At 56.5% G+C, this 22,036-nt stretch overlaps 1 protein-coding gene across 1 annotated transcript in view; it reads left to right on the forward strand.

Annotated features, from left to right (window-relative positions):
- Positions 1–22,036, forward strand: part of CLYBL (citramalyl-CoA lyase) — a 156,521-nt gene that overhangs the window by 72,909 nt on the left and 61,576 nt on the right. Inside the window, exon 2 of the mRNA XM_055119956.1 lies at positions 16,631–16,817. Within this exon, the coding sequence (XP_054975931.1) occupies positions 16,631–16,817 (187 nt within the window). The remainder of the gene's footprint in view (positions 1–16,630; positions 16,818–22,036) is intronic.

Consider the following 22,036-nt stretch of genomic DNA (forward strand, 5'->3'; position numbering starts at 1 on the left):
CTTCTGCATTTTCAGAGAGAACTCGGTTTTCTGTGCGTCTTTGAGCTCTGTCCACAGGAGAGTTATGGCCGCAGGGCCATCGCTTTATCATTGTGCTCCTTGAAGTGCCTTTCAGATAGCGTCAGGTGTGAACACGTCCGTCCTCCTTGGATGCCATAACTATCGGGAGAGCCTGCAAACAGCTAGGATGAAGCTCTGGCTGCAGGCTAGTGCCGGCACGAAGGAGGCACGTGTGCTTCCTCCCTGCCCTACAGCCTGAGGGGTCAGCCAGATACGGCCTAACTGGCCCAGTCACCACAGAAGCACGTCATTCAGGGGCTGGAGCAAGTACAGCAGGGCAGGCGCTTGGCTTGCACGCAGCCAGCTTTGGGTTCGATCCCCGGCATCCTGGACAGTCCTCTAAGCACCGCTAGGAATAATTCCTGAGTGCAGAGCCAGGCAGGACTGACCCCTTGGTGTTGCGGGGTGTGGCCCCCGAACAAAACTAAAACAGAAGCACAGTGTTCATCTGTGGGAATCGACTTGATCTCGTTTGAAAACTTCTTTTCCCTTTTTTGGTACCACACCTGGTGGTTCACGGGGGTATTCCTGGCTCTGTACTCAGGGATTATCTTGGCAGTGCTCCGGAGATCAGTTGAACCCAGTCAGCTGTGTGCAAAGTAAGTGGTTTAACCTCTGAACCACCTTTTCGGACCCTGATTTATTATTTTTTTAAATTGTATGTATTTATTTGGTTTGAGGGCCTCACTCAGCAATACTCAGGGCTGACTCCTGACTCTGCACTCAGGGGCAGTATGGGATGCCCCAGATCAAATCTAGGTCAGCTGCAAACCAGGCAAATGCCCGACCCACTGTACTGTTTCTCTGGCCCCCGTAGCACTGTAGCACTGTTGTCCGTTGTTCTTTGATTTGCTCGAGTGTCACCAGTAATGTCTCCATTGTGAGACTTGCTGTGACTGTTTTTGGCATATCAAATATATAATACACCACGGCTAGCTTGCCAGGCTCTGCCGTGCTGGCGGGATACTCTCAGTAGCTTTCCGGGCTCTCCGAGAGGAACGGAGGAATCGCAGTCGGCCGCTTGTAAGGCAAATACCCTACCTGCTGTGCTAGCGCTCCAGTCCCTGGCCCCCATCACTGTCATCCCATTGCTCACCGATTTGTTCGAGCGGGCACCAGTAATGTCTCTCATTCAGAGACTTATTGTTACTGTTTCTGGCATATCCGATACACACGGGTAGCTTGCCAGGCTCTGCCGCGCTGGCTCGATACTCTCGGTAGCTTGCCGGGATCTCCGAGAGGGGTGAAGGAATCGAACTCAGGTCCGCCACATGAAAGGCGAAAGCCCAACCGCTGTGCTATGGCTCCTACCACCCCCGTGTCCTAACTAAAACTATTCTTTAGGGCTGGAGAGAGAATACAGTTGGGGAAGCTGTTTGCCTTGCATGCAGCCACCCTGAGACTCCCATCTGGTTCCCGGAGCCCCGCTCAGAGTGATCTGTGAGTTCAGAGCCAGAAAGCCCTGAGCACCCCCAGACATGACCCCCGAAGCACTCCTGAAGACCATGCTGGCAGCTGCGTTGTGCAGTCACCTCCTGGAGGGCGGGTACAGCGCCTCTCAGCGGTCACCTACCGTGGGGACAGCGCTTTTGAAGCCCAGTCCAACAGAGCACGGACCTGTGTGCCTGAAAATTTGGCTCCGGGGAAGTTCACATTTCACCGCTGTCGCAGTTGTGGGGTTTGCGTTTTGTCCTGGTACCGAAGTTCCTCTGTGCTGGCCCAGACAAAGTCTGCAATATTCATTTACCGGGGCCACCGCTGGCAGTGCTCAGGGCTTGCTCCTAACTCTGTGCTCAGGGGTCACTCCTGGTGGGGCTTGGGAGACCCTCAGGGGTGCCGAAGATTGAACTGCAGTTGGCTGTGTGCAAGGCAAGAGCCTTAACCGTGCACCATTCTTCTGGTGCCAGATTAAGGCTTTCCTGGTGTGGAAAGTCTGTGGAGACTGGATGAGTCGTATTCTCCATCCGCGCAGACTCTGGGACCATCTTGGTTTTTTTTACTTTTTTGGGTCACACCTGGCGATGCACAGGAGTTACTCCTGGCTCTGCACTCAGGAATCACTCCTGGAGGTGCTCAGGGTACCCTATGGGATGCCAAGGATTGAACCTGGGTCAGCCATGTGCAAGGCAAACGCCCTTCCTGCTGTGCTATCGCTCCAGCCCATCCCCGCCCCCATTTATAGAAGAAATGTTTTTTGGTGTTTTTTTTTTTTTTTTTTGCTTTTTGGGTCACACCCGGCGATGCTCAGGGGTTATCCTGGCTCTGCACTCAGGAATTACTCCTGGCGGTGCTCAGGGGACCATATGGGATGCTGGAATCGAACCCGGGTCGGCACGTGCAATGCAAATGCTCTACCTGCTGTGCTATCGCTGCAGCCCCTATAGCAGAAATGTTTTTACGTGCGGACTCCCTCGCAACAGAAACGTTCCAGCAGGCAGTGGAGGTGGGCTTTGCGTCTGCAAGAGGAAGGCTTTGGGGATGGACATAAAGCTGACAGGCCACAGTGCTGTGCTAAGCGTTCCCTGCCCCCGTCCCGCCGCTGCTTCCACGCCAGCTACACCCGCAGCTACAGCCCCAGCTACAGCCCCAGCTACAGCCCAGCTTCCCCGAGGCTGGATGTTCGCTCCTCCCGGGGTCACTCCCCGGCCCTGCCTTTGCCCCCAGGAAACCCTGAGCCTCCGGTTGCTTCCCCAGAGGCAGTTCACCTGCGTGGAGCACCGTGGAACATTCCAGTCAGCTGACTCGGACGCCGCGGGCAGGTCCAAATTCAGAGCCGGCTGGCGCGGCCACTGGTGCGGCCACTGGGCTCCGGGGCTGCTGTGGCCGCAGGGCAGAGGCGCCCACGTGACATCTTGAGTGACAGACAGATGGATTTGTTTGCTTGTTTGTTTGGGTCATGCGGGGCAGTGCTCAGGGCTGACTCCTGACTGTTCTCAGGGGTTGCTTCTGCTGGTTCTGGGGGCCATGTGGGGTGCCAGGGACGGGGCCCGGGTCGGCCCCCTGCCAGGCGGGCGCCCTCCCCGCTCAACTATTGCCCCGGCCCCACTGACGGCTTCATTTTCTGCGGGGCTGACAGCGGGAACCGAGCAGGCGTGCGACGTGTGTTTCGCCACATGTGGAGTGTGTGTGTGTGTGTGTGTGTGGAGCATGCCTGTGGAGACCCCCTGTTCCAGACCCCCGTGTCGAACCGGCAGGGGCCAGGGAGACAGGGTAGCAGGCAGGGCACTTGCCTGCCTGGCACACAGCTGCCCCTGTTGAATCCCCAGCCCCCCGCGGTCTCCTGAACCCCACCAGGAATGGCCCCGGGGTGCATAGCCAGGAGGATGCCCTGAGCACAGCTGAATGTAGCCCGAAACTGAAAAAGAAATAAAAAAGTAACATGGGCCCCGGGGTGGGGTGGGGGGTGATGGCGAGAGAGCGAGTACCCGGCTGAAGGCTCTGCCTCTGCGCGGCTGGCCTGGTTCAGGCCCTGGCCCCGCGGTGGTCTCTGAGCCACGCCAGGAGTGACGCCTGGGTACAGAACCCAGAGAACCGCCTGAATACGGCCAAGTGTGTCCCCCCCCCACAAAGCGAAACAAAGTAACAGTAACAGGATTGGAGTTATTGCCCGAAGGGCCCTTCACAGCACGCTCAGGGCTGGGGTTTGATACCGGCACGGAGGGTAAGTGCAGGCGGGGTCCGGGCCCTCCCCCCCACAGAAGCGCTGCAGCATTGCTGGGCTGGGGGGAGGGCTCCGGGGACTGGCATGACAGAAAACACACATGATGCTGTGGAGCCCTGGGTTCAAGCCTCCACACTCCCTGGAGACCCCCCCCCCCCCGAGCTCTGACCACTGAGCCATCCAGCCCAGCAGCCAAGCTGAGTATTCCTGGAAGTGGTCCCGGGCCCTCTGAGCTTGGGTGGCGAGGCCCCCAGGTCACAGCAGCAACAGGGAAAGCCCCGGTGTCCGACTCCCTGCATGCAGGGTCCGTCCTCCGCACCTCACACTGCCGCCCCCCAGCTGCCCCGAGAACACGGGGGCTGAAGCCCCACCGGGAACGGTGGCAGCAGACCCAGGCCTTCGGGTGGCCCAGCCCTGACCCGGCACCTCCTTCGGGCGACAGTCTTTCTCGTCACCACACCTCCCTCCTTTTTGGAGAGAGGGGTGTGGCGGGGGGGGGCTGCCCCTCATGTCCCCCCTCTCAAGTGTAGAGGGCCATGATGTGTCACCACGCACAGGGCCAGGGCCAGACTGTGAGCCGAGGGGCCCCGTGAGACCTCCAGCTCTTAGGAAGTCCCCTTTGGGCATCCCCCCGGCCCCACCCCTCCCCTCCCCGCTTCACCCACTCCCGTGGGATGAGAGGCGGCGGGATCCTGTGGGAGCCGCGTGGGAAAGTTCCGGGCGAGGAGTGAAATGAGCTTCATGATAATTGAGAATGAAGTTAAGGAGAAGATTTTATTATTAATCGAGGGCTTAATTGCCTCTGGGACGTGTTAAATAAATGCCTCTCGCCGCCGTTCTAGGGGAGCGAGGTTCTGTTCGAGAGACGCCGGCGTGCTGTAATTAAGCCGTCGTGGGTATTCCCCGGCTGGAATATCCGCCTCCGCCAGCCCAGTCCCGGCCCCGGTACAGCTCAATCCCGGCCCGTGAGTGCGTTAAGCCTCCTCGGAAGACCCTGATCAATTGTCTGGCATCGATCGACATCCTTTCTGTGGCGGTCCTGATGGGACTCCGTCGGGCTGATCATGCCCTCTGCTCGGAGGCCTGGCAGAGGAAGTGGCTCCTGTGTCTGCACGGGACAGAGGGCAGGGGAGGGTGGACAGTGCCAGGGCAAGGTGCCAGAGGAGGAGCAGGTCGGTGGTAGAGGCCCCGGGAAGCTGGCCTGGATGGGCCCCGCGCTAGGGAAGGGATCTGGTCAGCACGCAGTGGACCCTCGGGCTCACATGTGGCCTCATGCTTGACCTGGCGTGGGAAGCCACTGGACACGGGGTGGGGGTGGAGGGTCCCACAAGCCAGCTGCTCTTCCGGCCAGCTGAACGGGGGCGTTTCAGAGCCATGGGTGGCCCCCAAACAGGCTGAGGACAGGGGAGTGCCAGGCGCAGTGAACCTGGTCAAAGGGAGAGGGGCAGACGCAGAAGGACGTCGCTCATTTGTGGGCTCTAAGGAGCAGGGGAGTGACCCCTTGGAAGTTTGACAGTGGTGGAGCGAGACTGCCACTCCGGCTGGCTGGGGTCAGTCAGGAGCAGAGTCCCCGCACAGAGTAGCAGGCATGGGACTGGGGACGCTGGCGGGGGAAGTGGGTGCTGGTGAAGGGATGGGGGCCAGAGCATTGTGCCCCTGGAACTCAGGCATGAGTGACTAATCCACAGTGATTCAGTAAATGGGGGGGGAGAGAGAGAGGGAGATAAGTAGGGAGGGGGGGAGAGAAAGGGAGATTGAGAGAAAAGAGGAGAGAGATGGAGAGAGAGAGGGAGAGAGGGAGGGAAAGAGAAAGGGGGAGAGAGGGAGGGAAAGAGAAAGGGGGAGAGGGAGAGAGAGCGAGAGAGGATAGAGAGGGAGAAAGGAGATTGAGAGAAGAGAGGGAGAGAGGGGAGAGAGATGGAGAAAGAGGAGAGAGGGAGAAATGGGAGAGAGATGGAGAAAGAGAGGAGAGAGGGAGAAAGGGGAGAGAGATGGAGAAAGAGAGGAGAGAGGGAGCGGGAGAGAGGGAGGGAAAGAGAAAAGGGGAGAGGGAGAGAGAAGGAGATTGAGAGGAGAGGGAGAAAGGGGAGAAAGATGGAGAAAGAGGAGAGAGGGAGAGGGAGAGAGGGAGGGAAAGAGAAAAGGGGAGGAGAGAGAAGATTGAGAGGAGAGGGAGAAAGGAGAGAGTGATGGGGAGAAAGGGAGAGGGAGAGAGGGAGGGAAAGAAAGGGAGAGTGAGAGTGAGAGTGAGAGGAGAGAGGGAGAGAGAGAGAGAGATGGAGAGAGAGGGGGGTGCTAAGGAATTGGTTGCTCGGTGCCCAACTGTGCAGGGAGCACAGGGGAGATGGGGACCCTGAGTCTAGCACAGAGGCAGAGGCATCTGGCCCAGCAGGAGGAAGACAGGGGGGGTAGCGGAAGGAAGCCCCCTGGGTCTGTCCTTGTCCTGTCCTGACACTCACCCCACTGAGCCCTCCGCGTGAGAGTCGTGTTAGGTCCAGGGAGTGTGTAGCAGGGCGGCCTCTGCTGAGCTCATGCTGGGATTTCATTTATGTCCTTGGGGGACAGTGCTCTGGGGAGTCTGTGGGGCTGAGGACCAAACCAGGGTCGGCGTGTGCAAGGCTAGAGCCTTAGTCTCTACCGGCTGGCTCAGGGCTCACTCCCGGCTCTGTGCTCAGGGCTCACTCCTGGCTCTGTGCTCGGTGCTCACTCCCGACTCTGTGCTCAGGGCTCACTCCTGGCAGGGCTCTGGGGGGATCTGTGATGCTGAGGATCAGACCAGGGTCGGCGGCGTGCAGGGCTGGCGCCTTAACCTCTGTACCAGCCCTCTGGCCTCTGTGATTTCATTCAAGTTGCTGTTGGTGATGCCTGGGGCCCCTTTCTTCTAGGGGCAGGAGGTGGGGGGACCGGGCGTGTTAGTCCTGGTGGTGCTCAGGAGACCAGATGAGGCTGAGGGTCAGAGCCGGACCCCCGCATGCACAGTGTGCCCCCAGAGACCCCATTGAACTCTCTCTGACCCTCATTAGATCCTTTTTCTCTCGAAGCACAAAGATCACCATCTGAAATGACCAAAACCTTAACACATACCATCGACATATATGTGTGTGTGTCTCTGCATACATACATGTGCATACATAAATACATGTGTGTATATGTGTGTGTGCAGGGTGCCTGAACATGGCTCATGTGGGTACTGAGGTTTAGACTCTCCTGTGTTTCGTCCGTGCCCGGCTGGCAGAACCCGCTTCCTCCTGTCCCCAACCCCACCCTTCTCCCCCATGTCGTTTGGGGTCCCCCCTGTCTCTCTGTCCAGGCTGACCTCTGTGCACCTGCTTCGGGGCGGTGTGGAGAGCGACTGCTGGCCAGTTGGCGGTAGAGACTCGGGACTGGGAGGGCGGCTGGCCTGTGGCTGCTTCCGGGGGGCTGTGGCGGCTCATGGCCCCTCGCGGTCTTCGCACAGAGCCGCTGGGTCAGAGGCAGGGAGCAAAGGGCGTGTGTGTGTGTGTGTGTGTGTGTGTGTGTGTGTGTGTGCGCGCGCTGCGCGCGTGTGCTTGTGCTGTGCATGTGCATGCACATATGTAAGTGTGCGTGTGTATATATGTGTGTGTATGCCTGTGTATGTGCGTATGCATTGTGTGTACGTGCTGGTGTGCTGGTGGGGTGCTGGGGAGTGCGGACACTCTGGGTGCATGGAGGAAAGGGACCCGACACCACAGGCCCGTTGGTCGGTCGCCAGTCTGCTCCAGGGAACAGACGGGAGTGGAAATTCATTCTTGGTCCAGGTCAGTGTTGCCTTCCCAAAGGGCCCTTGTGTAAAGTCCCTTTCGGGGGGGTGGGGGGGAAGGAGGGAGGGGGGAGAGAGGGAGGGAGAGGAGGGAGAGAGGAGAGAGCGATGGGAAGGGAATGGTAGGAGACAGCGAGGCAAGAAAGCTGTTTCTGTCTTTTTTAATTAAGCGCCTGCCTTAAAGTAGCTTACCTGGGGAGCGAGCTAGTACAGGGATTAATCTCGGCTGCTTAATCCCCATCACCCCATATGGGCCCCACCAGGAGGGAGCCCTGAGCATCGAGGGGTGTGGTCCAAGCGCACCCCCCCCCCAATACAATGTTTACCTTCAGCCGATGGCCAGTTGGAGAAATGGTTGGGGACCAGGGGGTAGAGGTGGTCGTGATGGTGATGATGGTGGCGGTGGTGGTGTCAGTTGGGGTGATGAGGGCAAGATGGTGGTGAAGGTGGTGGTGGCATTGATGGTGGCACTGATGGTGCTGATGGCAATGATGGTGGCGGTGACACTGGCAGCTACTGCTGGTGCTCGAGGTGGCAGTGGCTGTGGTGGCAGTTGTGGCAGGGGCGCGCAGACAGAGCCCAGACAAGCTGGGGGAGCGCATCTGTCATCCACTTCTCTAAGTTCCACAGAGCCTGTCACCAGGGTCACTGGAAGGTCAGGCCCGAAGGATAGAGCCGTGGTGGCAGGTCAGCCCCGTGGCCGCCACACTGAGCACCAGTGGCTTCCTTCCTTCCTTCCTTCCTTCCTTCCTTCCTTCCTTCCTTCCTTCCTTCCTTCCTTCCTTCCTTCCTTTCTTTCTTCCTTTCTTTCTCTCTTTCTTTCTTTCTCTCTCTCTTTCTTTCTTTCTCTCTCTTTCTCTTTCTTTCTTTCTTTCTTTCTTTCTTTCTTTCTTTCTTTCTTTCTTTCTTTCTTTCTTTCTTTCTCTCTCTCTTTCTTTCTTTCTCTCTCTTTCTCTTTCTTTCTTTCTTTCTTTCTTTCTTTCTTTCTTTCTTTCTTTCTTTCTTTCTTTTTCTCTCTCTCTCTCTCTTTCTTTCTTTCTTTCTTTCTTTCTTTCTTTCTTTCTTTCTTTCTCTCTCTCTTTCTTTTTTCCTCCTTTCTCTCTTTCCCTCTTTCTTTCTTTCTTTCTTTCTTTCTTTCTTTCTTTCTTTCTTTCTTTCTTTCTTTCTTTCTTTCTTTCTTTCTTTCTTTCTTTCTTTCTTAATTTGTTTTGGGGCCACACCTGGCGATGCTCAGAGCTTCCTCCAGGCTCTGTGCTCAGGAATCACTCCTGATGGTGCTGGGGCCCGCCTGGGGTGCCAGATGCCCCCCCACCCCCCGCTGTCCTGTTGCCGCAGCTCCACTCCTGGGCCCCTTGGAAGAGACAGCAGCGCCCTGCATCCCTGCCCGTCACGCAGGGCAGTTCCCGGGGCAGAGCTGAAGGGCGTCCGTTTGTGGTTTCCAGGGCTCAGCTTTTGGTTTGGGTATTTTTAGTGGAGGGGGGTGTTGCTTTGGGATTACATCCGGCGATGCTCAGGGGTTGCTGCCGCTCCGCTCTCCTGGCAGTGCTCAGGGCACCATGTGGGACGCCATGGATGGCAGCCGGGCCCAAGGGCTCAGTGTGGGGCCTGCTTCTCCACTGCTAGGACACTTGTGTGGGGTTCGGGCAACGTGGCCCTTAAATGTTGGGTTATGATTCCAGGTGCAGGTCCCGACACGCATCCCTCTGTCTGGGTGGGTGTCCCCGTGCCCTCAGCTCTCGCCCGCGCTGGCCTTCCCCCGGGAGGGGCCTGGCGTCAGGGCCCGCGTCCCTCAGCGTCCCTCAGCGTCCCCCAGCGTCCCTCAGCGTCCTACCCGGGCACACGTGGCACACAGCGTACTTCCTTGAAATTCTTCTGGAACTTAACAGGAAGCCTCCTTTCCCGTTTTTATTAAAAAGGGGGAAACGATGGCAAAACTTCAACACACCCCGGTGTTATTCTAACATCTAATCTTACATCGGCCGCAGAGCCCTGTTTTCACTGAGAAATATTCCAGCCAAGAATCAAACCCAGAGAATTATGCGTGTCCCCAACCTTCTCTCTTTGCGGCCTTTGTTCCAGCTCCCGGCAGAGAAGGCCGTATTGAACTCTGAGCTGGCTTAAAAAAACAAACAGGGGCCTCGGAGCCTCAGCAACGTCTTTCATTTTATTTTACGGATTTAAGTCAATCTGGAAGAGTTTGGGGGGGGCGGGGGCGGGGAGGCGAGTTAAAAAACAAAAAACTTCTCAGTTCTTCCTCTAAGTCACGGGAGAAGTAGGCACGGGATACATTTCACTTTTTCTTAACACGCTGGGATTTTCAAGGGAGCCTCTTTGCGTTCTATCGGCCTATTTGAACTTAGGCTAAGGCAGAAATCAGATTGGGGCAGGGCTGGTTGAATTTTAAAAACATCCGTTGTTTTCTTTTTCTTTCCCCTTCCTTCCCTCTCTGTTTATCTCGCCTGGGAGCTGGGAATTGCCAGGGGTGGTGAGTGGGGGGGGGTACCTTCTGCTTTCTTGCCTTTGGCTTCTTCCTTTCCTTGGCTTTTATACTTTGCACTCAGAATTGGTGGTGGACTCTCCTTTTTGGGGGGTTTTGTGAGATTTGATTGTTCTTTTTTTTTTTTTTTTTTTTTTGCCTATGCTTCCTTTTCCTCCCGGTATTGTTGCTGGCCAGAATTAAAACACTACTGTGTTTTGAATCCCTGCAGGGCCATTTTCAGTATTTGGACCCATAAAGGGGCCCCAAGCAATAACTACCTGAATTGCTTTTAATTACACAATATAGCTGCATCATTTTACCTCGGATTCTGTTTGATTGGTGCTGCAAGGCAATTGTGACCGCGGATGATGGGATTAAGTGCCTCTTGAAGTGACTTTAGCTTCTTGGGGGAACAAAGGGAAGGAGGAGAACACTTAGTCCCTTTTTCGCTTGAGCTGCCTTTTTCTTCCCTTGCAGCATAAAGAAATACAATTAACAAACATTATCCCCAGAGGTAAATTGAAATGTACATGCGGACAAGAACCGCTCTTGATTGCAATTAGACATATATGATCCGAGGGATTCTGACCATTCATTAGCGCTAATTGTTTGAGAAACAAGCCCAGAACAAATGATTAAAACGGAGGCACCAGAACTGGGGTTATTAGCATGTGTGATAAAATGTGTGCTTTGCAGCTGTACCAATAAGAACGCTTTGAGCCGCGGTTCTGATTAGACAAATGCTTGGTTTGGCTCTGGGGTGAGTGCTGGGTGTTTGCTCGGGAACCGGTGGTGTTTATAACAAACCACTTCCATCTTTCTTTCTTAATTAGCGGGAATTGCTATGCAAATGCGGGTATTTAGTAACTTAATATCCCATCCACCGCTCACCCTGCCTTGGGGTTTCTCCCGTCCTTCCCCATCCCGCTGCTCTCGGGATCAGCCCAGTGCGAGGGTTTCCTTCAGAGGTTGGCGGCTCCTTAACGCTTCTCCGTCGGTCTGTTGACAGCCTCACTCCTCGCTTCGCCTCGTAGAGGGGACGCGTTTTTTCTTTCTTTCTGTGAATGGCTCCGTCTGCAGTGCGGGCGTTGGGGCTGCAGAGATGCAAAGCCGCAGCCTCCGCCCTCAGCGAACTTCTGCGTCCCGCCCAGTTGCCCTGAGCCGAGCCAAGCGGGGTGAGGGGACCAGCGCCCCGCGGCTCAGTTGGGGGGAGCGGGGAGCAGTTTGCCCCTGGGAGACGAGAGAGGCCTTTTGGGGTGGGCAGAGATGCCTGGTGTGTGAGAGATTGTGTGCGTGCGTGTGTGTGTGTGTGTGTGTGTGTGTGTGTGTGTGTGTGTGTGTGTGTGTGTGTGTGGGGAGGGGTCTCGAAGGGGCACCGCTGAGCATGGGAGGAAGAGGGGAGGTGGGAGGGGGAGTGGGGTGGACCGTGGGCTGAGGCCACCCGCTCCTGACTTGTAGCTCCGGTGGCCTCTGCCCTGTGCCCCTCCCTCCCTCCCCTTGCCCACCCCACTCTCCTGCTCTTGTTTCTCCAAACTGAGTCCAAGGAGGACCCGTTTGGAGATATCCAAGTTGACCGGAGAGGTAGTAAGGGGTTAAAGCCTTGGACACAGCCCACTCAGGGTCTGTCTCTGGACATGGTCTCCTGAGCACCACAGGGAGTGTCCCTGAGCACTGCCAGGAGTGAGGCCAGACACCAGAGTGGGGGGAAGAGGGAGGGAGGGAGGGAGGGGGAGAGAGGGAGGAAGGGAGAGGGAAGGAGGGAAGGGGAGAAAGGTGGAGAGAGGGAGAGTAGGGGGAAGAGGGGGAGCGAGGGAGGGGAGAGAGGGGTGAGAGGGAGGGAGGGAAAGGGAGGGAGGGAGGGAGGGGGAGAGAAGGGAGGGGTTGTCTGTCTGGTGCCATGAGAACGCTCAGTAGCAATTGCTTCAGTAGCAATTGCATTAGGGCTGGGCACTTGAGGGTGACCTCAAGTGACCTTCCATTTAGCGTGGCATTAATCTAGGCCCACGGAAGACCCTCTGGAGCTCTGGGGTCTCCACAATGCGCGTCACTGCCTCGGGGAAGGATTCCCTCTTCCGGTCCATTTCTCCCCTTTGGAGCTGCACTATTAGCATGAGTCCGTGCCACGAAAAGACAGAATAAGCACGTGTGGGCGCGGGCGAGGGGATGGAGCTAAAGGATGAGGAAAGGAGGCCCTGGGCCCTCCGAGCCCGTGTCAGAGGAAGTGTGGCACAGGGTCCAGGCCGTCTTCGGCCCCCGTGAAACACGTGCCAGTTGTCGGAAATCCGGCCTGGAGGAATTAGTGCCCGTAGCACAGCTGACTTACTTTAAAAATAAAAACAACAACAACAACAAAAACCTGCCGTAGAAAAAGCCTTCCCGGTCACATCCATATGTTTCATTTTTAATTCTCATCCACACTTAGCTCTGAATAATTAAGAAGGGGGGAAAAAAAAAGAGAAAACTCCCTGAATCTCCTTGTGGGTCCCGCACAATCAGAGCCGCAACCATGTGACTTGTGATCACAGCTTGTCTTCACAGCTTTCGTGTGTGTGTTCTGGGTCTGGCAATTAGATCCAGGCCGTGCGCTTCCTAAAAATTATTCCCCGCGAGAGGAATATTAAATCCTCCCCAGATCCACGAATCAGGAGCCTCGGAGGACTGTGGCTCGCAGGACAACCAAATTCTTAAGCTCTGGGATGTTTTGGCCTCGTTTTCACGAGATTGGCACTTGAAAGGAATTTTTGAGAATGTCTACAGAGGAAAAAAGAAGATTCTATCAACTCAGATCATTTTCATGACAGTTATTTTTATTAAAAAAAAAAAGAAAAGCAGGTTTTCTCAAAATCACCAAACTGTTTTGTGGAGCAGGGGTCCACAAAACGCAGTCCCCCAGGCTGACGTTGATACCCAAGAACTGGCCGGCCATGGGGGAGAGATGCGCTCACTGGCCCCTTTGAGCTTTCAGAGAACTCCGTCCGACTCCAGTTAGCTCTGCCAGGCGGACACTCTCCCTTTCTGACTTGGGAAATCAAAGCGCTAAGGAGGAAATGGGTCTTTGTGACTTGCGTTTGCTCCCTCCTAGCTCAGGGGTTAATTCCTGGCTCTGCACTCAGGAATTACTCGTGGCGGTGCTCAGGGGACCATATGGGATGCTGGGAATCGAACCCAGGTTGCCGCACGCAGGGCAAATGTCCTCCCGCTGTGCTATCACTCAGGCCCCTTCTAAAGCATTTAGAGCATTTAGTGCCCGCGCCCCGTGGCCGTCTTCCTGGAGACAGGATCTGAGTGGGGATCTGGGGGGCAGGCACCCCGGGCCCCCTCAAGCTGCTTTGTGTTTCCAGGGATCAGAAATGGCTGAAACCTCTGTTCCTCCTCCAAGAAGGTGGGGTGACCCTGAGTGCCCAATCACAGGCACTGACAGCTGACCAGCCCTCCCACCCCAGATGGGGTGCTGTTGTGTTTTGTGAGGTTTTTTTGGTAAAAAATAACCAACTTCCCCAAGGCCCGGGGTGATCATACAGTAGGGAGGGCACTTGCCTGCATGCGGCTGACCAGGGTCCAGTCCCCAGCACCCCATGTAGTCCCCTGAACCCTGAGCACAGCTTACAGCGAGTCTCCAACCCCTGACCCCCTGGCCATGCTCCCCTCCAGGATTCACTTTTCTCCTCCCCCTCCCTCTCCCCCCTCCCCCGTGTCTCCAGGCACCCGCTTTCCCCTCCCAGCCCTCAGCTAGCCTGTGCAGCTGGCATCCCTCCTTAGCCACCCCCCTTCCCCACTCCCATTTTCCCTTGGGACCGCCAAGGTTGGCCCTGGAGCCGTGGCTCCCCCAGGCACCGGGAATGGGTGCAGACCAGCCTCCACACTGACCTGGGCACGGCTCACTCTTTGGTTTGCTCATTTTGGGGACCACACCCAGCAATACTCAGGGGTTCCTCCTGGATCTGGCCTCCGGAATCACTCCCGGCCGTCCTCAGGGGACCCTATGGGATGCCGGGGATCGAACCCGGTCAGCTCTGTGCAAGGTGTGCTATCGCTCGGGCCCCCGGGTCATTGCCCACTCTTTGCAGGCAGAACTATCCCTTGTGGGGGGGGCAGTGATGATCATTGGGGGTTTCCTGGGGTCCGGGGACTCACGGGTGTCAGGGAAGGTCCTGTAATTGAGCCCCACCCCCCACCCCTGGGACTCAGCGTTCACTGGATACACAATCTACAAGCCTTGCGTTTTCCTCCAGATATTTGTATTTGTGCGCTGGGGGCGTCCACGCTGCCTGATCTGGCCACTCGCGGCTCTTTCATTGTGGTCAGCCGCAAGCAGCACAGCAGGAAGGCGTTTGCCTTGCACTCGGCCAGGCTGACTCAGACCCCGCACCGGCACCCCCCGGGGTCCCCTGGGCAGCACCAGGCTCACTCCTGAGCACAGAGCACCACCAGGTGTGCCCCCCCTAAAAAAAAAAAGAACAAAAGGATGGTGGTCCGGCTCCACGACAGACCCTGAGTGGGAACTGGGCAGGAAGGCGGCGGAGAGTGTGTAAAAATGATACTTGGGTGGGTTTGTACTGGGAAACATCTGGATCGGAAAGCAGCGCAAGAAATCGATGGCAGAGTTGCCCCCCCACCCAGTCTGCAGGCCGTGGTTATGGGCCCCGCCAGGGAAGGCTTGGTTCGGAAGCTGCTCTGTGGACCCAGAGCGACATGTCCTTCAGACACAGGGGTTCAAGTCGGAACAGTTTCTGGAGCCCTGGTTGTTTGGGCCGGAGAGATGGCCCAGAGAGCTGGGGTGGACTTGGCATGTGGGGTAGCAGGGGAAAGGGGTGTCAGGCGTGTTAGGGCGCGGATCGAGATCTCCCTATAACGACAAAGAGACTCCAGAGACTGCAAACAGCAAGCAGGGTTTATTGTAAGACTGGCTAGCCAGAGTCCAGCCGCCTACATGGACATGCAGGTCCAGCAGGTTGGGCAAGACCCCGAGCTTCTCCAAAGGAGATCTTATATAGGCCTTCCCCGGCCGTTACAGCAGAGCCCGCGCATTTCATAGCCAATAGATTTGTAATATTGCAAACTTTCTTAACCAATCCATTTCAAAGGACATCACTCCTTAGCCTATGGTTTTAGAGATCAGTATTCGCGCCAATATTCAGGAATGTCCCGGTTCTGGGGGCAGTCCTGGGTCTTGTGATACGGGTCATGTGATATGGGTCTGGTTATCTGGTCTGACCACCACCCTTCTTGCGAACCGGGGTGCCTGTATCTGAATTCCTTGCTCAGGGGCAGAAAATCAAGTCATTCTAGAATGCAGGCTCCTGTAAAAAGAGTCTTAAGAAAGCTAAATAGATTCCTGTGGTCTGTCCTGGGCTAGATCCCCACAAGGCGGGGTCCCCAGAGCTGTATTCCCTGAGCACAGTCGGGACCCCCCCCCTGCCCCGGCACTGCCCCAGCCATGGCCCCAGAACAAATCCAAAAAGAATCCCGGGTATAGACATCTGAGGGAGTAAGGGTCAGCCTCAGGAAGGGGGCGGGGAGGGAGAGAGAGGAAGAGAGGGAGGGAGAGAGAGAGAGAGAGAGGAAGAGAGGGAGGGAGAGAGAGAGAGAGAGAGGAGAGAGGGAGGGAGAGCAGGAGGGATGGTGTTTGGTGATTGTCAACAGCTTCAGCTGGGAAAATCGAAGACTTTTTTTCTTTTTTTTTGCTTTTTGGGTCACACCCAGCAGCGCACAGGGGTTACTCCTGGCTCAGGAATTACTCCTGGCAGTGCTGGGGGACCATATGGGATGCTGGGAATCGAACCCGGGTCGGCCGCGTGCAAGGCAAATGCCCTACCCACTGTGCTATCGCTCCAGCCCCTCGAAGACCTTTTTTAAATTTTTTGTCTCTGGGTCACAGCCAAAGGGGTTACAGCTCAGGGGTTACTCCTGGCTGTGCACTCAGGAATTATTCCTGGTGGTGCTGGGCGGCGGTGGAGGCATATGGGATGGCAGGATCCAGTCCAGGTCAGCCGCGTGCAAGGCAGACGCCCTTCCTGCTGTCCTGTCTCTGCAGCACCCCCGACAGATCTTTCTAGGGAACTCAGGTATTTAGGTATATAAAATAGGTGTACAAATTGGACCTCTTTGTATAGAGCCTAATTTGGATAAAAGCCAAAAAAAAAATAAAACAGGGTATTTGGGGGGGCAGGAGGGCGGGTTGCCACACCCACCAGTGCTCAGGGCTTACTCCTGACGCTGCACTCAGGAATTTCTCCTAGTGACGCTCAGGGAACCATCGGGGCACTGCGGATCGAACCCTGGCTGGCCACATGCAAGGTGCCATTACCCCAGCCCCAAATCAGACCCTTCCTGGTAATCATAAAGATACTTTCAGGAGCCAGAGAGATAGCCCAGGGGTTAGCATGCTTCTTGCATGTGGCCCATCAGGTTTGACCCCTGCCCAGAGCCTGGCCAGGAGTGATGATCCCTGAGCACAGAGCCAGGAGTAGCCACTGGGTGTGGCAAGACCAGGACAGAGCAGCCCCTCCCCATACCCCCCACCTCCCGGTGCCTATTCTGGGGTCAGGGAAGTGGCTCAAGGAGCCCAAGGGCATGCTTTGCAGTGGGAACCCCAGGGTCAGCCCCCCGCACCCCCAGCCCGGGACCGATGGCCATCCTGTCTCCGCAGGACCCCCCCTCCCGCCGCGCGCGGGGCCGGCTTCAGCGCCAGCGCCGCGGCCCGGCCCGGCTACACGCCCCGGAGAGCGGTGCTGTACGTGCCCGGGGACGACGAGAAGAAGATCCGCAAGATCCCCAGCCTGCGGGTGGACTGCGCCGTGCTGGACTGCGAGGACGGCGTGGCCCTGAACAGAAAGGTGGGCGGGGCAGGGCGGGCTGTGGGGAGGGGCAGGGGCTGCCCTCCTGCTGGGCGGGCCTCCTGGTCTCTGGACACATCTTCCGGGCACCCCAGGGGGGTGGCCAGTGCCACTCGGGGAATGTTGACCGCAGGCCAGTCACCGGCTGTCTGTCCCCAGGGCCACCGGGGCCCGGCTTTGCGTATACCCTTGTCTCTGCGTGCACACCACCGCGGCCTTTCCGGAAAGCACCGCAAACGGCAGGGGCGGATCTGCAGGCTGTAATACATCAGAAATGTTTTTTTTTTTCCTTCTCTTTTCTTTTTGGGTCACATCTAGCAATGCACACGGGTTACTCCAGCCTCATGCACTCAGGAATTACTCCTGCTGGAGTTCAGGGATGCTGGGAATCGAACCCGGGTCAGCCTCATGCAAGTCAAATGTCCTACCCACTATGCTCTCGCTCCAGGCCCTCAGAAATTTTTTCTTTTTTTTGCTTTTTGGGTCACACCCGGCGATGCACAGGGGTTACTCCTGGCTCTGCACTCAGGAATTACCCCTGGCGGTGCTCAGGGGACCATATGGGATGCTGGGAATCAAACCCGGGTCGGCCGTGTGCAAGGCAAACGCCCTACCCGCTGTGCTACCGCTCCAGCCCCCCTTGGGAATGTTTTTTATGGCCCAAAGTGGCTCAGAAGAGCCAGGCCCAGCCCCTGGGAAGAAGGGCCATGCCCGCCTTCTGCCCAGCCGCCTCTGGTCTCCATCTCAGGAGCCTTCTGAACGGGTCTCTTCTCGCCAAGGGCTGGGCGGAATTCAGCCTCTGAGAGACAAAATTGTGGCTTTCTGTCAGGGGCTGTGGGCATTAATATATAGAACTGGACGTTTCTGGTCCGGCTAAATGACTTCACCCAGGAAATAATGTATCGGGGTGAAGAGAGAGTGCCGTGAGTGGGGTGCTTGCCTTGCACACACCTGACCTGGGTTTGTCCCTGGCACGACATACGGTTTCCTGAGTCCCGCCGGAAGTGATCTCTGAAAGGGCAGGGCCAGGAGCAAGGCCTGAGCTCCACCGGGTGTGGCCCCCAAGTCAGCCAGAGCAGGGGAATTGGGGTGTGTTGTTTTTTGACGGACCTCTGAGAAACCCATTTCCTCTTTTGGCTGGCAGTGGCCTCTCTTCTGGCTTTATGGGGTCAGGTCCAAAAGGCAGAAGTGGGGCCCAGAGAGAGGACGGTGGGTCAGGCGCTTGCCTTGCACCGGCCGACTCAGAACGATCCCCGGCATCCCGTATTGGTCCCCTCAGGAGTGACTCCTGGGCATGGCTGGGTAGAGCCCCCAAACTGGGAAAAAACCAACAACCCCCAAAACCAAGAACAACAGGCAGGGGTGGGGTTTCTGTTTCAGGAGTTTGCTGAGGCTTTTTTTCCATAAATAAAATGTAGACCTGTTCGGGGCTGGAGCAATAGCACAGCGGGTAGGGCGTTTGCCTTGCATGCGGCCGACCTGGATTCCCAGCATCCCATTTAGTCCCCTGAGCACCGCCAGGGGTGATTACTGAGTAAAGAGCCAGGAGTAACCCCTGTGCATTGCTGGGTGTGACCCAAAAAGAAAAAAAAATGTAGACCCGTTCGCTAATTGGATGAAATATAGTCATCACTGAGACAATCAGTTATTCTCTGGGGGCGGGGGGGTGCTGGTTTCGGGACTGCGCCCAGCAGCCCTCAGTCCCGGCGTGCTGAGACCCTTTCGGCACGGCACGTGCCCCAGCCCTTTGAACCATCTCCTGGCCCACAGTCATTTCCGTTCGACTGTTTAGGTGCTGGGGCTTCCTCTGGCTCGGTGCTCGGGGGTCCCTCCCGGATGCTCCTGGCTTTAAATCAGGGGTGTCTGCAGGCGCACGGTGCGGGCTGTGAGGGCCGCACAGGTGCCCGTCCCTGAGCGCCCAGCACACGCGTCTTCGCTCCCTTGCCTTCGTTTCGGTTATGTTTTTGGTTTGGTTTTTGTTCTCTTCTGGGGCCACCGGTGGCTATCCTCAGGACTTCACTCCATGCTCTGCGCTCAGGGATCATTCCTGGTGGCCACGGGGACCATATGGGGGACCAGGGATCAAATCTGGGTCTGCCCCTTGCAAGGCAAGTGCCCTACTTACTGCTACTTACTGTACTATCACTCCAGGCCCCTGGCTTGGCTTTTATTTTGTATGCATTCTCTCTCTCTGTCTCTCTCTGTCTCTTTCCCTCTCTCCCTCTCTCTCTGTCTCTCTCCCCCCTCTCTCTCTGTGTCTCTGTCTCTCTGTCTGTCTCTCTGTCTCTGTCTGTTTCTCTCTCTCTGTCACTCACACACACACACACACACACACACACACACACACACACACACACACACACACAGAGTGCAGAGATACTCATCCCCCACGCATTTCCCCTACACAGACACGACTCTCTTAGGCTAAAATGGACAACCGGCTCTGCTGTCCCTTGGTGGAAATGAATCAGAGGAGGAGACAGGGGTTTTGTCCCTGCAGGGAGGGAGGAGCGGAGCTAATGGAAGTTGCTGATTAAGCCCTGCAACTCCTTCAATGGGTGTATGAAATTTGGATGGGGTGGGGCCTGGCCCCAGGCCCTGTCTTTATTAAAAGACTTGGGAGTGCTGGGGTGATTGCTTCAATGGGAACTGAAGGCTGAGAGCATTTCCCCCCCCTTTTCTTTTTTCTTTTTCTTTCTCTCTCTCTCTCTCTCTTTTTTTGAGCAGTCTGGAAAGCCAAATTGCGCTTTGGAACTCAGTAAGTTCTTTTGATTCTTCAAGGCTCTGATACAGAAACCACCTTTGCACATTCTCAGAAAAATAGTGAAGAGTTCTCACAGTCTCTTACAAGTCCTTCATCCTCTTCCATCATCTTTTCCCTTTCATGGAGTAATTGTTAAAAAAAAAAAACCATCCCCCAAATGAAGCCCCTTTCCCGAAGCCACGTCCCGCCCCATTGCTTCACTGGGCCGGCCTGGGGGCCTCTTGCGTGGGGTGTGTGCAGGTACGTTTATTAGGGCCCTGATCACCGATACTTTTCCTTTCATGCGCTCAATGGACTCTCCTCGCAGAGGTGTGCAGGCTTCAGACTGTTGGCTGTTTCTTCCCCCGCCGTTGCTAGCATCCTAATTAAGCAAGACGTGAGTGTGAGCCGTAAAGCCGGAGTCTGGAAATGCAGGCCGAGGCAAGAGGACAGATCTTTGAACAGGTCAAAGTTAAGATGAAAAGGGAAGAGTCAGCCAAGGGCCTGAAGCTGTTTCCTCTGAAGTGGACGGAGAGAGAGCTTGGAGATTCCTGATGTTCACTGGACATCACCAGACGGGTCTGCTCCAGATTCAGCTACCCAGACCCCATCTTTTGGGTGGTTTTGCTTTGTGGTTTTGACTTTGGGACCACACCTGTTGGGACTCTGAGTCACTCCCTGTGGGGGTTGGGGGACCTTATGTAGTACGGAATCGGCACCTGGGGGTGACCACATGCGAGGCAGCTGCCTGAACCTTTGTCCTATCTCTCTGGTCCCTAAAATCTGATCTCCACAAAGTCAACCCAAGAGGATCCAGGCTCTTAGTCTCTGTGACTAAAAAACCAAGTCCACAGGCTACCCCCAAGTAGAGGTACATCTGGGGGCCCTTGGGGGCATGCTTGAGGCCACTGAAGCACAGGCTCTTTTTGGGGGGTCTCTCAATGATAGTACTCAGTACCACATTCAGTAATAAAATAGGGGTGTGTGTGTTTAGGGGGCCATACCTGGCAATGCTTAGGGGTTACTCCTGGCTCTGCGCTCAGGAATTATTCCTGGTGTTTGGAGGACCATATGAAGTGCTAAGGATCGAACCCAGGTTGGCTGGACGCAAGGCAAGCGCCCCCCTCGCTGTACTCTCTCTCCCGCCCAGTAGTGGGTGTATTTTAAGGAGTAATTTCATATTTTGCTAGAATGCACTTCCACTCTGTATTTTTTGGGGAGGTGGGGAGTCTGAAGTCCCTCCTGGGGGTACTCAGCCAAGCATGCCAGTAGTTCACCAGGATCTGCTTCTATTATGATTTACTGATTTTCGGATGGGGAGGACCACACCTGCCCTGCCACTGAGCCGTGGCAGTGCTCGGGGGATCCTCTGTGATGCTGAGGCTGACACCCGGGGTGGGCTGCCTCCAATGCAAATGCCTTCCTTGCCTTCTGGCCCCAGGAAGTAGTTCAATGCAAGGGCCAGAGGAGGCGGTGCTGCCCGAGCGACCACCCGGGACATCCCTGAGGTGCTCAGGCAACCTCCAGGGCTGGACCCAGAGGTGCTCAAGACACCACGTGGTGCTGGGTGTTGAACCCGGTCCGTCGCCTGCAGTCTCCCCCCAGCTCCTCCCCGACACCAGGCCTGCTCAGGGCAGCAGGAGTGGGGGCGGGGCCTAACACTGGATTCCAGACCTGCTGTATAAGGTTGGAGAATATGGGGGGGAGTTACTTTAAAATGATTTCCTTTTGGGGGCTGGAGCGATAGCACAATGGGTAGGGTGTTTGCCTTGCACGCGGCCGACCCGGGTTCGAATCCCAGCATCCCATATGGTCCCCTGAGCACCGCCAGGAGTAATTCCTGAGTGTAGAACCAGGAGTAACCCCTGTGCATCGCTGGGTGTCACCCAAAAAGCCAAAAAAAAAATTATTTCCTTTTGGCCTTCTGTCCCCCTTGCCTTCAGCACTGTGACGTTCCCACAGGCGCTGCATGCACACCTGCTTGCTCTCACGTTTCCTGGCTGAGGGGCTCCCAGGGGCCACGGTGCTCGCTGGAGGCTGCTCCCCTGTAGAGCTGGCTCTTGCACGCCTGCTCAGGCAGGGCCAGTGCCTTCACCCCTGCGCTCTCTCCAGCTTCTCTGCCTTGTACCTCCAAAAAGCTACTTCCTAGTGCTGCAGATGGCCAGATGCCCCGGGCAAGGCAACGGAGAGAAAGGGGGAGAGGACCAAGGGAGGGGGGCACAGCCCCGTCCTCAGGAGGCTGTGGGGGCCCAGGGAGCCTGACTCGCTGCGCAGATGCTCGGGCTTCAGGGGGACGAGGGCCAGGTCTGCCCGGGCCTGGGCACTTGAGGCGGGCTGAGCTGGAAGCTGTGACTAGGCTCTCGTGTTTCCCTCGCAGGGTATTTCTGCTCTGCAGGTTGGGGTGGGAACGGACATGGTCACACCTCCTTCCTGGCCCCCTGGACTTCAGCCCTTGGTCCTGCAGAGCCAGCCCCAA

This window comes from Sorex araneus, chromosome 1 (assembly GCF_027595985.1).
Source record: "Sorex araneus isolate mSorAra2 chromosome 1, mSorAra2.pri, whole genome shotgun sequence".
NCBI lineage: Eukaryota > Metazoa > Chordata > Mammalia > Eulipotyphla > Soricidae > Sorex > Sorex araneus.